Source organism: Zosterops lateralis (genome assembly GCF_965231275.1).
Source record: "Zosterops lateralis genome assembly, chromosome: 2".
NCBI classification, from domain to species: Eukaryota; Metazoa; Chordata; class Aves; order Passeriformes; family Zosteropidae; genus Zosterops; species Zosterops lateralis.
This window is the reverse complement of record NC_139763.1, coordinates 9,190,683-9,206,497: the sequence shown is the minus strand read 5'-3', so window position 1 is coordinate 9,206,497 and position 15,815 is coordinate 9,190,683. Positions and strand designations below refer to the sequence as shown.

At 36.1% G+C, this 15,815-nt stretch overlaps 1 protein-coding gene across 4 annotated transcripts in view; it reads right to left on the bottom strand.

The window, feature by feature from the left end:
- Positions 1-1,154: 1,154 nt before the first annotated feature.
- RPGR (retinitis pigmentosa GTPase regulator) overlaps positions 1,155-15,815 on the bottom strand; it is a 53,111-nt gene continuing 38,450 nt past the window's right edge. For 2 of the 4 annotated variants that reach the window (XM_083855016.1, XM_083855017.1), the window contains exons 14-17: positions 5,954-6,223; positions 5,689-5,728; positions 4,326-4,414; positions 1,155-3,363 (exon numbers count right to left, since the gene is read on the bottom strand). In XM_083855016.1, the coding sequence (XP_083711142.1) occupies positions 3,142-3,363; positions 4,326-4,414; positions 5,689-5,728; positions 5,954-6,223 (621 nt within the window). In that variant the 3' untranslated portion in view covers positions 1,155-3,141. Of the gene's footprint in view, positions 3,364-4,325; positions 4,415-5,226; positions 5,311-5,688; positions 5,729-5,953; positions 6,224-15,815 lie in introns of all 4 variants that reach the window. The other 2 variants (XR_014589333.1, XR_014589334.1) reach the window with 2 other exon arrangements.

Here is a 15,815-nt window from a genome sequence, read left to right as displayed (position 1 = left end):
TAACATCATCATATGAATCCAGTTTACTTCAACTACCCTAATGACAACAGCATGACTTAAAATATTTCTCAGGGACAAAGACTGGATGTATTTTGCATATTGTACAAGTAATACTTGGAAGAAAAAATAAAAAGTTGCACAAAGATAATTATTATTGTGATTATTAACTTTGGGCATATAAAATAGTGTCTAAACAGTATGTTCTCCCTTTTTTAAAATTTCAATCACCACAAACTTGCATAGGAACAGCAGCTGCATAAATGAATCCTGTGCCTCTGGAAATCATAAAATTGCATATGTAAATATATGCATATGTAAATATATGCATTAAATGGAAATTTCAGGAGGTCAGGCATTTGATCATCCATGTGCACACACACACACACACACACATCTGTATATATCTCTCTTTGTCTATAAATATACACATATATGTCTCAGTGCACATTAGGTGCACTAATACCACTTTGATTTAAATCAAACGTATATCTAGATTTATTTCTCAGAGCTATCTTACTATCTACAGAATTATCTATCTTACATTTATTTATCAGAACTTGACCACCATCTATGTATACTTAGAAATAAATGAGTAACTGTATTTTTTTTTTATTTTTATATTTTTAGAAATACACACAGTTTAGAACTTTCAAAATGCACTATATAAATACACTGAGGTACCAGAGTACTTTAATGCCAAAAGCAATTTGCCAGAAAACATAAAGTTTTCTGAGAATTTGGAAACAGAAAATTTGATACAGAATGAATATTTTTAACTTCTTTCAGGGGCCACAAGAAGGAGAATTTCTGGCTCCAGGAGCTGGTTACACCTTTGAAGAGCACAAACTCCACCTAGTGATAGTGGTGAAATTTTAGACACCCAGCAATTCTAAAGCACAGTCTCAATTGTATGGCAGGACTATAAAAATGAGAAATATCAACTTGAGCTGATACACTTAATCTTTGGGAAAGTAAGAAGAAAATAGAGAAAGATGTACTATAAATGTTTCTAGAATTTTTTGCTACTTACCTGTTTATGAAAACAATTCAGTTATAAAAATCCTTCACATTTTTATCATAAATATTGCGAACTTGTTAAAGAAACCCTCTAAGTTAATACACATGGACATGTAAGTAGTTTTATTTAATTTTTTTATTAAAAATGAAGACGTGTAAAAAAGACATTGGAATGGGTTAATATGTTCCTGCTTCTTGTTGGGCAAAGTGTGTGGACAAGACAAATGTACCAGTCCCTGAAACTGCTCAGACATACAGCAGTTTACAGTCCATTACATAAATGTCTGTAGCATTACATTTGAGGGTAATTCCCATTTTAAAGTAATATTTCTCACTAAATTCATTCACCTTTTAAAAAAGAAATTGTCCTTACAGTAAAAATTTCTGACTGATCTCCCCTTAAAAAAATAATTAAAGCTTAGTTAAATTAATGAGGGTGCCATTTACTTTATTTCTCCTTTTTCACTTCACTCTTCTCAACGGTATCCAAGTAGAAGAGAAACCACATGTGCATTCAGAAAAATAAGAAAATATGTAAATATAATGGAGGAGAAAAAACCCTCATGTAAGGTTCACTGCAGAACCCAGGAGTAGCCCAAAGGAAAATAAAAGACACAAAAGGATCCTAATTAAATCTGGCAAAGGATGACCCAAGTATCCAAGTTTTTAGTAAGATGGTTATGATAGCACAGAGGAGGCCCTGTGAAAGAATCTGGGCACCTGCCTGACTTACAAGGACAAAGCATTCAGGTGAACCAACTCCTAGGATGAAACCAACTGTGGACACTTCTGACCTATTATGTAAAATTTAAACAACTCTGAAGCTAGGAAAAAATGAAAGAAGAAGTGGAAAGCAACCAGCCCAGTTGTCCCACCTTTTACCAGTTCAGTGTGTGGTCAGGGATGACTCTGGGGTCACCAACCATCAGCAAAGAGACCTCCAGGGCAGAAGAATGCATGTAAAGGGGAAGGGAAATATATTAATGATTTCAGGGAAATTATTTATCATGTGTATGTTTATTCTGGGAAAATCAATGTCTATGTATGTAAAATAAAGTATATAAACAGGAGCTTTTTCTGTACTCAGCCTGCACAATATTTTGGAGGAGATATCCCCTTGAGCATCTGGCTGAATAAGGAATTTCTGCTTCTTAATGCTACAGTGGTGGATAGTTTTTATTTGTACTGATTTTTGGTTCCTCCTGCTAAGTGTCCATCTGAAGAGAAGCCAGTCTACCTGAGAAAAAACATGAATATTTACCCCAAAATGATCAGTTTGTCATACTAATGCCACAGTACCTCTGTTTGCACTGTTTTCCTGTAAGAAAAGCTTCAGTGTAGACTCATTAAGGTGTGGATGTTCAGAGAATACATGTTTGGAATCCAAGTGAAACAAGAGTGGGGGTGTCCAGTTTTCACTGGGCCTGATTCAGTGAGGAGAGAGGCCCATCAGCTTGAGCCAGCTGCAGCAGGAGCAAAGATTTTCAGCACCTCTCAGAAATAAAAGCTTTCTCCCTGTCCCAGTTTGGCAGGAGGATACTTCTCTACTCACACTGTTTCCACTGGGACTGCTGCCATGCCTGAAATTAGGCACATACTCAAGTAACTTCTTCCATAATGGCCTACAAGTTAACTTGAAAGTTTCACTGCTGTTTTTTCAATGTCAAAACAGAAAGAAACATGTATATTTCTAAGTGAGTGGGTACCTTCAATATTCTTAACTAGGTTGTTAAACCAAATAGTATTTTACATCAAGTATTATAATTTTGCAAGAGTATCATGCTGGAAGTGGTACTCTGTAGACAGAAACAGAATAAAATTATTTAGCAAAACCCCATAAAATGCCTGTATTCAATTTTTCACATAAAACCCCCTATATTTTGCTTTAGAACATCAACAGGTAAGGCCACAGAACTCCAGCAAGGTGCTGATAAGCATATCATTTTGAACTATTAGAATTACCAATAAATACCAAGAAAATCATCTGCCTATTTAAAATCACAGCAATCAAATCAATAAAAAAAGAGCAGCCATCAACATCTCGAGTCATAACTTGAAATGTTTTCAAGTAAAAATTGCTCTATGTGCTTTAAGACTGTCACATTCCCATATACTGTAAGAGTGTTACAGCAATATACATGTATTAACTTTCATCCTTCTGTTCTGGTTAGTCACAGTTTCACTGGAATTCTCCAGTGTATGATTCTGATTTTCATCCTTACTGTCTTCACCAGATAAATCTTCCTTTTCTTTTTCTTCACTCTGCAATGGCTTTTCAGAGCTGTCTTCCTTTTTGCTACATTCATTCTTCTGGCTTGTCAGTGACTTTTGTTTAAACAGGGAAAACTGAAGTGAAAAAAAAACAGGTAAATTATATGACTGAAAGAGTTAGCAGTGAAATTCAAGATTAAAAAAAAAACAACACTTTGTGTATACCAAAGTTAAATGAGGTTGGCAGATTTCTCCTTGGTAAAATATTTTTTTTATTATTTTAAAACAAAACGACTAAAAAATGTTAATGAGAAACCTTTGCAATATTTGAAATTTGGTAAAAATAGCACAGGGGAATCAGAAGAGTTAAAGTGATTGCATTTTGTCAAATTACATTGTACAGTTTGTACAAAATGCTGTAAGTGGTACATTTGTTTGAGTTTCTTTCAAATAAGAGCCTGGGGCAGGGTCCAAAAATAAAGCCCCAGAGCAGTAAGTGCTTACTCTGCCTTCTGATAAACGTGTGTACTGCCATTAATGACAGTGCCTGTGCTCAGTGAGACCACACGTGTCAAAATTAACTGATGCTTAAGGTCTTTGGTCAACAGGAAATTCAGCAGCCTCTGCAGGAGCCTCTGGATCCTAAAACCTGTAAAAAATTCCGTATCAGGTACTCCTCAACATGCTCATACACCTAAGATATATATATATATATATGATCACAAAATCAGTGCATGTTGCAAATAGCTTCAAGGTCAACAGTCTCAGCTTCTGCTTTCAGAGACAAATAGGGGGGGAAATCTTTTTAGATAATGTCCCATAGGAATCAAGTCCTAAGTTTTCACCTCAGCAGTACGTGATGTGATAAACAATCTCTCTTTCAGGGACATGCCATCCATGAGGAGGTCATAATGGGCTTTAAGCCATTTCTATTATTTGGACAATTTAAAGTTATTTTATCAAAAAATAAAATCAAGTCTTGAACAGAAAGGAACAGGTTACTCAGCAGTTTAATTATCTATGCAGATCATGTAAGTTATTTTTTTTTTTTGTAACTGCCCACTGGCAAAGCCAGAAAGAAACATCAGGCCACAAACCTTTATTCTCCCCACAATTCTTCCATTTTTTTGGTCATCAGTGTTCTCTGAAGAATTGTTCACAGTGTGATTGTCAGTGCTTTCCTTCTCTACAATAATATAAACATTTATATTAGCTTTCTTCTGATTCATTCAAATCAGAAAAATATTACAGAAAAGCAGAAAAATTGTTCTTCAGATTATTTTTGAAGCAGAGATCACTAAATAAAACTTTAAAAGCAGTCAGAATATTCAGTAAACGTAATGCTCAGCTTGAAAAGACTATTTTTATTTTTTAACCTCTCCATATAATGTCCTGATATTACTCTCCAGATGCTCGATTTTTAAGAACAGAATGCTTATAGGAGTGACAATACATAAAATATTTTTACTTGACATTCACAGTCTCCTCTTGCTGACAGGCGACAATGTCTTGCACACTTATTTTTAAGTATATTTTAATTTAGTAAAGCTGACTTCTAGGACAGGAGGTACAGTTCAGCATGAATTTTATTCCATACAAAAAATTCTGGGAAAGGAAAAACTTTCCATCTCAGTTGATGTTCCTGTGTTTAAATTTTCCTGTACTCCCTGTATGAATCATATACATTTCAAACTTAATATCAAAACTTCCAGATCACTGGACAATGGAAAAATATTTAGGCATCCCTTCTGTACAAGCTATTTCCATTATAGTATTGGAAATAAATAGCATAGCTTCTTCATTATAAAGGCTGTGGTCTGTTTTATACCACGCTTATTATTTTCTTTCAAGAAAACCATTCTAGATTTTTCCAAAATTTCTAAAATAAAAGTAGTCCTACATAAATAGGGCACCCAACTTCATGTTCCCCAGCTTTTCCAAAGGAATATATAGTTCTCATAAACTGCCATCAAAACTGCAAGGAGCTTCTAGACTTACATCTTCAGCATCCTGGACAGTGTTCAGCAATTAGCACATTTCACCTACAATAATCTCTTTGTGAATGGAATGAGGAAATGTCAGCTGAAAAAGACAGGGAAGAATTCTGAGAAGCTTCTTGATTGAAGTGAGACACAGGGCACCTAAAGAAGTTGCCTGAGAGATAATAAAATTCCCATGACCTTGGCACTGCACAATCAGAACTGCTCTTAGCGGGATACAGTCCTGCTCAGAGAAAGTCCTTCTCATGGACTTCCTCCAACATGTAACTGGGGAAAGTATTTATTCCTTTAAAATCATTAACAATTAATAATGGGGGATTGCCCCTCAAATTTCATTACCTCTCAAGAACGGCTTTAGCAACTATGGACAGGAAATGTGTGGTCCAGTATTTTTATAATATTGTTTAGAAAACTTTTATCTGTCTTTAGAATGTCCAGTTCTTAGGAATTGTATTCTTACCCTGCTGAACGATGGTCTCTTTCTGAGCAGTCTCCTCTGTCTATAGACCAAAAAAAAAAAAAAAACAACAACCAAACAACAAAAAAACCCTCTTTCAAAATTGTTTAAAGAAAAAGATGTTTAACTATTAATATCTACATATGTCTCCCTCTACCAAAACCACCCCAAACAACTTTGCATTTACAGGATAGCAGCACGCATATCAAACTGAAGTTAGTTATAGAACCAAATTCTTTCAGAGACCAGAAACTTAAAAGGCCTTTACCTCTCCAGTTTCCAAAGGGCTACTACTACTGCTTCTCTCTCCCTCAGGTGCTTTATGATTCTTTTTGTTTTCAATTTTTTCTTCTTTTTCCTCTTCTTTCTCTGTTTCTTCTCCTGCTTCATCTCCTTTAGTTTCCTCTTTTCCTTTTATTTCTTCTACTACTTCTTCTTCTTCTTCTTCTTCTTCTTCTTCTTCTTCTTCTTCTTCTTCTGTTTCATCTTCTTCCTCATCATCATCATCTATTTCTTCATCTCCAGACAAGTTTTGTTCCTTAGACAAAATTGTCAAAACATAATTTTGAATCTCAAGCTGTACAATGATCATGATCCTCATCCTATACCAGTTCATCATACATCAAAATTTGACCAAGAACAGGAAAACTCAAAAGGAAATATTCTAAGGAGTAGATAGAATAAGAACAGACACAGGAGACCTCAATCAAAGTTTGCTAATTTTAATATATTTTTAAAAAACTGACCTCCAGGGAACATTAGGAGTGCAGCTGACTTATGTTTTGCCAACATGTGCCTCCTTAAAGGAAAAGCAATGAAAACAACTTCTTTTTGGGAAGAAAGAATTTCTTTTAAATGTTTGAAATGAGCATAATTGACACAAGCAGCAGTAATTCCAACACTGAAAAAGAATTTCAAATCTATCTCTCGAGGAAATTCATGAAGAAATGCCAGATACAATGCTTTGATTGATGTCATTCAATACAGACATTATAATTTGAATTTAAGTTATTTTCAGCCTAAGATAAAACTCCAATATAGTAAAAATAAAATGGCCAAGGGTATTATAAAATAAATATTTAAAAGCATGAATTATATTTTTGGTAAATGTGTAAAAAAATGAACCAGTTATATCCTTCTAACTCCCTTCAATCAGATTGCCATTATTATGCCACTACGTACTTACAACAGCATAAAATACAATATTTAAATAAGAAACATTCTCCTTCCCATTGCAGAAATATAAGGGCCTAAACCAAGGGCTTCCAAGGTCAAATCAAGTGAAGGCACATCACTGCCCAGAAGGAGAATGAAGGCACATCACTGCCCAGAAGGAGAATGTTTCTGTTCCACTGCAGCCAATGGGAAATGGTGGGAAGTATCTGCACACTCTTTTGGAAGTGTGGTAGAGGAATGAGTCTTACACTGAACTCCTTCCTAGACCTGGTTCCAAATGTTGTCTCCTATCTTTTGTCAATGTTTTTTCCCTATCCTCTCTTACTTCTTTGGATTTTTCCCTGTTGTCTCCCCAGTTTTTATGGTCATTAGAAGGTATCTTTCTGGTGAGGAGGAGACCACCAGTGAATGTTTTTAGAAGCTGGAACACAGAGACCTTTGGTGGAACTCCTCTGCTAAGCCCAAGTCACATATCCCAGGAATCTGAGGCATCCTTAGAGGGGGCTTATGGAAACCTGCATCATTCTGGACCTCAGCTCATGCCCTACAGCACCTAAAATCACACTAGATGAATTTATTTCAGCAACTGAGCCATGCTCCTCATCCAAAATAAAAAAGATGGAGGAGAGAGACACTCCTTTTACTCCAAGGAAACCACCTGTTTAACTGATCAGCTTCCCAGACTGACCCCATTTCCATTCACTGCAGCTTTTCACAGGTGTCTCTGGCTATCACCTCATCTGTTCAATTCCTAAATCAGCACATTTTGCATCAAAATTCTGATAGCACAGTTCTATTACTGTTACTTCTGCCTACCCATTTACAGGCATGTTTTGGAGATCTGACCAATGGTAGGGAATGATCTGAGAACGTCATACTTACAGATATGCTTTTACCTTAAAGGATGAATCATCTGACCATTCAAACTTATATCTGAAGAATTTAATAATCTAAGAACTAAAGCTATTAATTAAAGCACCTATATGTGTATATATATGTATTATATGTATATGTTATATGCATATATGATATATATCCATAATCTCTTCTTTATTCTCTTTCATCATGCTTATGGGGGTTTATTTTCTTATTTCATTCTAAATTCCTTTTTCATAGAAAGATAATGCTGAAAGAATACCTTCAATACCTCTAAAGTGGAGACACAGAGAAGCTGTCTGGGCCAAGGTCACAGAAAGTCAAAAGTAGTAAAGAAAATACAAGTGAAATGTTTCAAACTGGTTTCATTTAGGCTTGAGGTTCCAGTTTCTTCAAGGAAAAAAACCTTGGTTGTTACTATGAAACAGTTTTAAACATTTTGTACCTCTAGTATAATAAATCAGTACAGCAGAACAGCAGCCTAGAAAATATAACCTTGCAGATTTAACACACTACAAAGATTTTTGTAGAGCTGTCTTTGCTGATTTTTTTTTCACGCATTTATTCTGGTTTTCCTTTAAATCCAGACCTTCATAACTAGATATTCTTAAACATAAATTTCCTGTTTCCAAGCTTATGGGGATAAATGACCTTACTTGCACTAGTTTTGGTAGAAGTATTGCCTTAGTGGGTATAACTCAGTGGGAATAACTGTCTTCTGCTAAGATGGCTGCAGATGGCTTTTCTTTGGGCAGATTAATACAGAATAAAGACATTTCTTTTCAGAATTCGCTATAAAAATGTGGTTGGTCCTATGTCCACAGGAGAGGGGGGGAAAAAACTTCACTCTGTTCTCTACTGTTGTCTCACCTAGTGCCGTGCTCTGGCTAAAAGTCTCATTGAAGACTGAGAGATATCTCAGTATCTCTTGCTCAAACAACAGCTGCAAACTAAGTTTCTCTGTAATTCTGTAATTGTTTCATTGTGGACCCCTCCTGCTTAGTTTATGGAAACAGCTCTGGCAGATGGGCTGCTCATAATTAGCATTTCAGAAGGGAAGGCTTATGGTATCTTTCCACATCTTCTCAATAAGTCAAAATAATGTTTGCCACAAGCATTTTATATTTTTAGGGAAGAAAATCTCAAAACCACTGATGGGACAAATTTAGCTGCAGATCTTTTAAAAATCTGGTGAAAACTCAGTGATGAAGAAAGCTGAAATTACTATGTGTACCACTTGAAGTGGAGAGTTCTAGGAAGCTCTGGTTTATAGAGATGTTTCTATTTCCAGTTGCTGTGGAAACTGTTAAAAATCCACAGCAAAGCTTATTAAAGAGAGTTGAGAACGAGGTAGGTAGGTAGCTACATGTCTGTTCCTGTGTGCTGTTCTGCCAAGCAGCAATAAACCAGCAATTTCTTAGCAGAGTTTTTAATCATTTAAGGAACAGATTTCTCCATTACCTGCCCAGCTGATTAGCTTGACATGCCCAAAACCATTCTCATGGCCCTTTTACATGTCTACAGGATAAATGGATGGTGTGAATACCAAACAGGAATTTCCCTATGAAGTAGAAGAACTCTGAGTATGTGGGTGTTAGGTCCAAGGAGGCTGGGCAATGGGCAAAATGCTTCATATGGGCCTGAACAGTGCTCCCTTTCTGGGGCACTAGTAAAGACAAATACAAAACACATTCTACAGACTATCTTCTTACTTTGATGCAGGACTGAAGAGGAACAGGCAGAGGAATCATATCCTATGCTAGCTGTCTTTCTGCTCTCCAAAATCATAGTGCTCATCCATGTGACTCCTGACCTGTCCATGCTGGGGAAATTCACCCAAAAACAAAACCAAACAACTCAGTTTACCATTTGTTGGTTGGAGGTACACGGATGGTAGACATGTAACATTTTATTGATACTGATCAGGGTGTCAAGGCATCTGATGTGAAGTGACTGGAAATTCTGCCTGACAAAACTGTTAGCAAAGCTAAGATTCATACTGTGCAGTTTTACTAAGCAGTTCCAGAGACAGCTTAACACCTTAAAGTCCACAGAGTGTTAGCCACTTGTCATCAGGTATTTGAACTGGCTTTCACTTTGTAGCTATTAATATAGAGAAGTTATTGGCTCAGCTACTCTAAGCCTTAGAGAAATATCCTTCACTTTGATGATTATTAAAGAAAGCTGTCCAGTTTAAAGACTGACAAAATTCAAAGATGTGAGTACTCAAATGAGAGATTTAGCAGCTTATCCTTCCACTTACAAGGCAGTCAAACTAAGCTTTCCTTATATATTGTCATGGAGACAAACAGAAAAGCTCAGCTAAATACACTTACAAGAATTTCCAGTAAAAAGCGGAGCCTACCATAACTTATCTAAAAGTTAACACCTAGGCTTCTGCTAGGTTATATTGGTTTCCCAATTACACAATTTTATGTAAAGAGCACTTAACATGGATTACCTGATACTTATTACACTCCCTTAATGCTGCTGTTGTGTGAGTATCCTGGAAAACTAAGGCAATGCTGCACTTGTAATTTCAGGCAGACTGTGCAGGGAAACCACTGGAAACCAGGTTTATGTCAGACAAGAGTTTCCATTGTTAAATGTCAAAAACTGAACTTTAAAGATAGCTATGCCTTCTTGTAAATATGATGGAAGAAACATTGAAGTAACAGTTGCCACATAGTGAGACACTGATTACCCTGGACACGTGGTGACTAATTACCACAACAGTGCCCTCCAACAGGATGGCATCACCCTGGGATAAAACAGTGAATACACAGCTGAAAATGGTATTGGTAGAGACTGACTGAACAGATCTATTTTCCATTAAGTGTTTTTGGCCCATACTTGGCTACATATTTTATTTTATTTACTATTTAGCTGAACACAACAACCTACAAGTCTTCACAGACCTGTGCACTTTTGTAACAGGCTGAGAGTGCACATACTTTGCATTAAGAGGATTAATTGGATTACACTTATTAACCAAGGCTTTAGGTGTCATCCTCAGATTGCACACTGGCATTTATTACACAGAATAGCCAGTAATTTTTGAGGGCATTCTCGTAAAGATAATTTCAGTTGGCTTTGGTGTAATTATTCTATGGTTTGCCAGCTTTCTGCTGTAGGTGTACATGGAGAAAGATATATCTCTGCATTCTTCTGCAAATAAAAACAACTGCTTACCAATGTATAAAATTGTAAATTAAAACTACATTCTGAAGAAATATTTGTACTTTCAGTTTTTCACTACAAATTTAAATGGAGTTATCTAAAGGTTTCTCCTCCTAGCAACTCAGAACATATTTTTTGTTTATTCCCCAAGAAGAGTCAACATCAGAAATAGCTCAGATGTACTACAGCTTTCATATACAAACCAGTTACCTTCTCATAAAAGTTTTCTTTCTTTTGAGAACAGATACAAAATATAAATTTCCAAGCAAAAAGGGGAAAACACCCCTTCTATAGAACTAGAAATAATTTTAAGGTGTTTTGTGAAAACCATAAAACAAGTTAGAGACTGTTTACATCAAGTATAACCTCTTAGGAAGCATTTTACACAATAACGTAAATACCATCTAATATGCAGCCACTCAGAAATAGCATACCAAAATAACTCCCATCTAATATGCAGCCACTCAGAAACAGCATACCAAAATAACTCCTGGGTACTTAAGCAAAAGAGGAGAAATATAATGACCAATGCCAGAATATCTTGGTGTTATCTAAAAAACTTACTGTGTCTCTGGAAGATATTATGCTGTATAAAATGAATTCTTAATGCTAGCAGACACAGAGAAAAAAAAATTACTTGGGAATATTGGCCCACACTTGGATGCAGATTGTGCATATTTTCCAAATCCTTATAGAAAAAAAAAAATAGTGTCTGGAGTTTGTCATGCAGCTGCCATATTTTTGCAAGTGAATGAGGACAGTCACTACTTTCTGCTTTTATTGTCCACATAGCTTAGAGTAATGCATGTCTCTCCCAAATCCTGTACTTTTCATTAAAATCCTGCCTTAATCATGCTGGGTTTTGTTCAGTGCTTTGATAAAAATACTGGTAAAGGCAAATTTTTGCCAAATCACCAAAGCAGGCAGGAAGGTTTTTTTGAGATTCTCTGGCTCTGTACATTCCTCAAAGAGCTGGTCCCTGAGTCATTTCTAAATCTCCACAGACTTCAAGACTGGGTCTCAGGGGAGAGCCCCCATTTCAAAATACTCTGATATAAAAGTGGTAAATTTTCCACAACTATCGCTAATCTTTAAGCTCATTCTCATTTCATAGATTTTTCAAGGCACACCCAACTCAGTAATGCAAGTGCCACCAGCTTCCCATGGAATTCTTCTCCATGCATGCCAGCATTGTGGAAATTCTCCCTCAGCCACTGCAAGCCTGGCTTTAAAGCTTGACTTCTTTCTGTGCCCTTGACTTCTTTTTGTGCCCTTGATTTCTTTCTGTGCCCTTGATACAAGACACATTCAGGTGTGCTTTGTTCTTTTTCTCTTCACAGATGATAATGAAGTGCTTTGTAAGAGAGGTTAAATTTTGCAGCAGTTCTGCTGCTGTGTTTCTAATTATGAAAGTAGTTTTGTGCCTTGGATAAATGCTGGATAGAATGAAAGTGAAGTATTTTATATTTCCTGTAAGAAAGCCAGGCTCTGCCAGGGTGGCTCACAAGCTCCTTTTAGGCTGGTATTTATTGTTCACTTTCCAGTCAAACAGCACAGGCACTTGTACTAACACCGTACACAGGAGGTTTGAAATATTACTCTTCAGTAGTACTGTGATCTATACCCTTGCAAAAAAGGTGCAGATAAAGGCTTTGTTTAATATAAAATTCTTTTTAGAACCATCTTCGTTTCTCTCTCACACATTTACCATATGACAGCAAAAATATTTTACATTTCACACAAACCACAAATGAGACTCTGTGTGAAAGTTGTGGCAGTCATGACAAATTATAAGGCTCTAAATCCATACCATTGAACCTGGGACAGTCCAGCAGACAGCCCTGCAACCCACAACAGACCCAAAGAGTCATTTCTGATTTTGAAATGCTGGAGAAATAAGAACACCAGAATGGCAAATATTTTTACACTAGACATTTCAGGGCCCTAATAAGAATTATTTTCATAACTAAGCATGGGGCTTTGAGATAGCAGTATTAATATTTGTTTAAATTATTATAGCATGAGGTTGACAAGCAAAAAAGCAATGAGCATTATCATAAATCCTTAAAAAAAAGAGAGCGATTAAGTGTACTTGCTTCTTCTTTTGGCAATAGAAAAATAAAACCTCTTTTATGCTCTGCAATGCAATTTTCTGATGCCAAAGCTGTCTCTCCAAAATCCTTTCAATATGCAAAAAGTTAACCTCTCCTGTCTCCATTAAAACATAAATAAGTGTATAAGAATGTTACAGCTCAGTGAGTGACGTTGGACCCCAAAAATGCTCAGTAAAGTACTGAGCACTATGGGTTTGCCATTTGTGCAAGCAAAGAATTTGCTCAGTTGCTCATGTCTGAATGCCACAATACTAAACAATGTCACTTCCACAATTAGAAATTAGATGAAAAATTACTCTTTGACATTTACTTTGCCCTATTTTGTCCGTTTTACAGATCCTTAATGTTATATGAGAGATAAGATCTAGAAGTAGTGTCATCTTGGGAGAAAATAAGCTAAAATTTTTATTAAAAGATGCCTAAAGGTAAGAAAAACTAGGAGGAAAAGAAAACCCTAAAAGCAATGAAAACAAAAACTAGATGTCCTTTCTGAATAATTCTGAAAGGCCTTGTTCTAAAGAATATCCATGTACTCATCCAGGTAAGAAACTGGAACAAAAAATAATGAGTGAAACCTAGATATTTTATGTAGTTTGGAGAAGGACATTTTTGTTATTCAGCATCAATTATGCAAAGAGAATTACTATCTGAATAAAAGGTTTGATATGTCCAGCTGAAATTTTGCAGGCACAGGAGAAGAGCTGTGCTACAGAATATTCCAAAGGCACTCAGAGCATCCTCACCTCTAAGCAGAGCTGTGAGGAGGCAGCAGCAGAGCTGCACCTCATCCCTCTGAAAGTCCCAAAGGTGTTTGTATTGGATACCTGCTGCAAAAGGTAGCAGGGGCATCTGAAATTCTGTGAATGTCTGTGAGGCTGTGCAGGAGATTCAAACTTCTGAGCTGAGCTGCAGGGGGGTGCCTAGAAATTCACAGGTGCTTATTAACACTTTAAGGATGTCCAGACTTCTTGTCAACGGCTGTGTTGCTGCTCTTGAATTAAACATGGAGGTGGTTGATTGCTGGTGAACTGTAATTAATAAATCAATAAACCACTTAAACCACAGAACTGAAGTGTTTCCACATGACAATCATTAGGGAATAAATCATGAAGAGAGAAGAAATGCTATTTTTTCTAGTACAAGAATACAAAGACATCAAATGACGCAAAAGAAAAAGAGGAATTGCTTCTCCAAATAATGTCTAAAGAAATCTAAGAATTATTTTCCAAAACGTGCTAAACAGGTTCAAAAGTGATAGAAAGAAATTTTTGTGAAGAAAATGGATGCTAAATGTAATACATATATCTGTTGAACTACAAATTGAAAATGCTGAATATATTCATTATACTGAATTATTACAAGGGCAAAGTAACAGCACATGTTTGTGCTACTCTAATATTCTAATTTTTTTTTTCCCCCCAGGCACTCACCAGTAGTCACTGGTAGAAAAAAGATGGGCAGATCTTTGGTCTGGGCAATTGTCTGTTTTTTCTCTCTAATGTAGGAATTTTTTTTTTCTCTATTAAAAAATAACTCAGGACTATTTCTGTCATGTCTCTTCAGTACTGCATATAAATCTCTTTGTATGCCATAATAAATACCAAGGATATACTGAATTTTCACAAAACCACAAGTAGCAAACTTTATAAACCAGAATGAGTCAAACTAAATGAAATTCCATTCGTTATGCTAATGGAGTTCTAAAGTCCCCTCAAAGCCCAGAAAAACTGGCACAGAGCACAATTTATGTAACGAGTCTGTGGAAAACCCTTAGAAGTGCTGGAGTAAAGCTCTGCTTTTCCCCTACCACAGGAATATTCCACAAAACCACATAAAATCAGTTCTCAAATCAATGAATTTTCATCCAGACAAAACAAAGAAGAGGAGATTCCCATAAGTTGGCTTCTTTTACTCTCTTGGAAATCTTTCTGCTATCGCATATGTTAAGAGGTAAACAACAAATAGTCCTCCTTTGCCTAAGAACTTACATCAAATGCTGCAACCAAACAGTAAATGAAGGGCCATTCCTATGTGGAATTGGATATCAATTGCTTTAAAATGCTTTTTTCTCTCTCCCTTTCTCTACGAAATATTTTTCACCAGAAATAACAGGGTTGTTTCATTCTTCACAGCCCAGTTTTCTTCCAACCTCGAATTCTACAACCACAAAGAATTAGATGCCATATCCAAGAAACCCAGTTTTAGGGCTATAAAAATAGTTTTCAATACTACTCTAAGTTTAATCACAGTAGCATCCTAATCTTTTCTAAGAAATACAAAATAACACATCACAGCTCCACTTACTTTCAAAGGAAAGTGTTTTCAGAGGAGTTCAGTGATAACACAGCGCAGTGACAAAATACCCAATGACTATTGTTAGAGAGAGCTGATTTCTTGGGAAGGGCATTTAACTGATAAATGTTCTCTAACAGAATACTTACCCTGCTCCAAAGACACATGCTGATGTCAAGACAATGTGTTCCAGAGAATCCCAAAGTTTGAAACAAATTTCACAGGGACAAACTACAGTCACTGGGGTAACTTTTTGCTGTAGTTAGGCACAGCATGTGACTGAAGTGATCTTACCTTCAAATGCAGTACATGGAAGGGGTGATTGAGGCAGGAATAGGATATACTGGCAAACTACTGATCTACAACAGGCTTTTTAGACAACAGATTCTGGAGACGTCGTGTCAAAGATCGTTTAATGCCAGTATCTTACAAAAAAAAAAAATTAAAATGTTTCGTAATCTCAACATACATATTGATTCCATTCACAGTTTT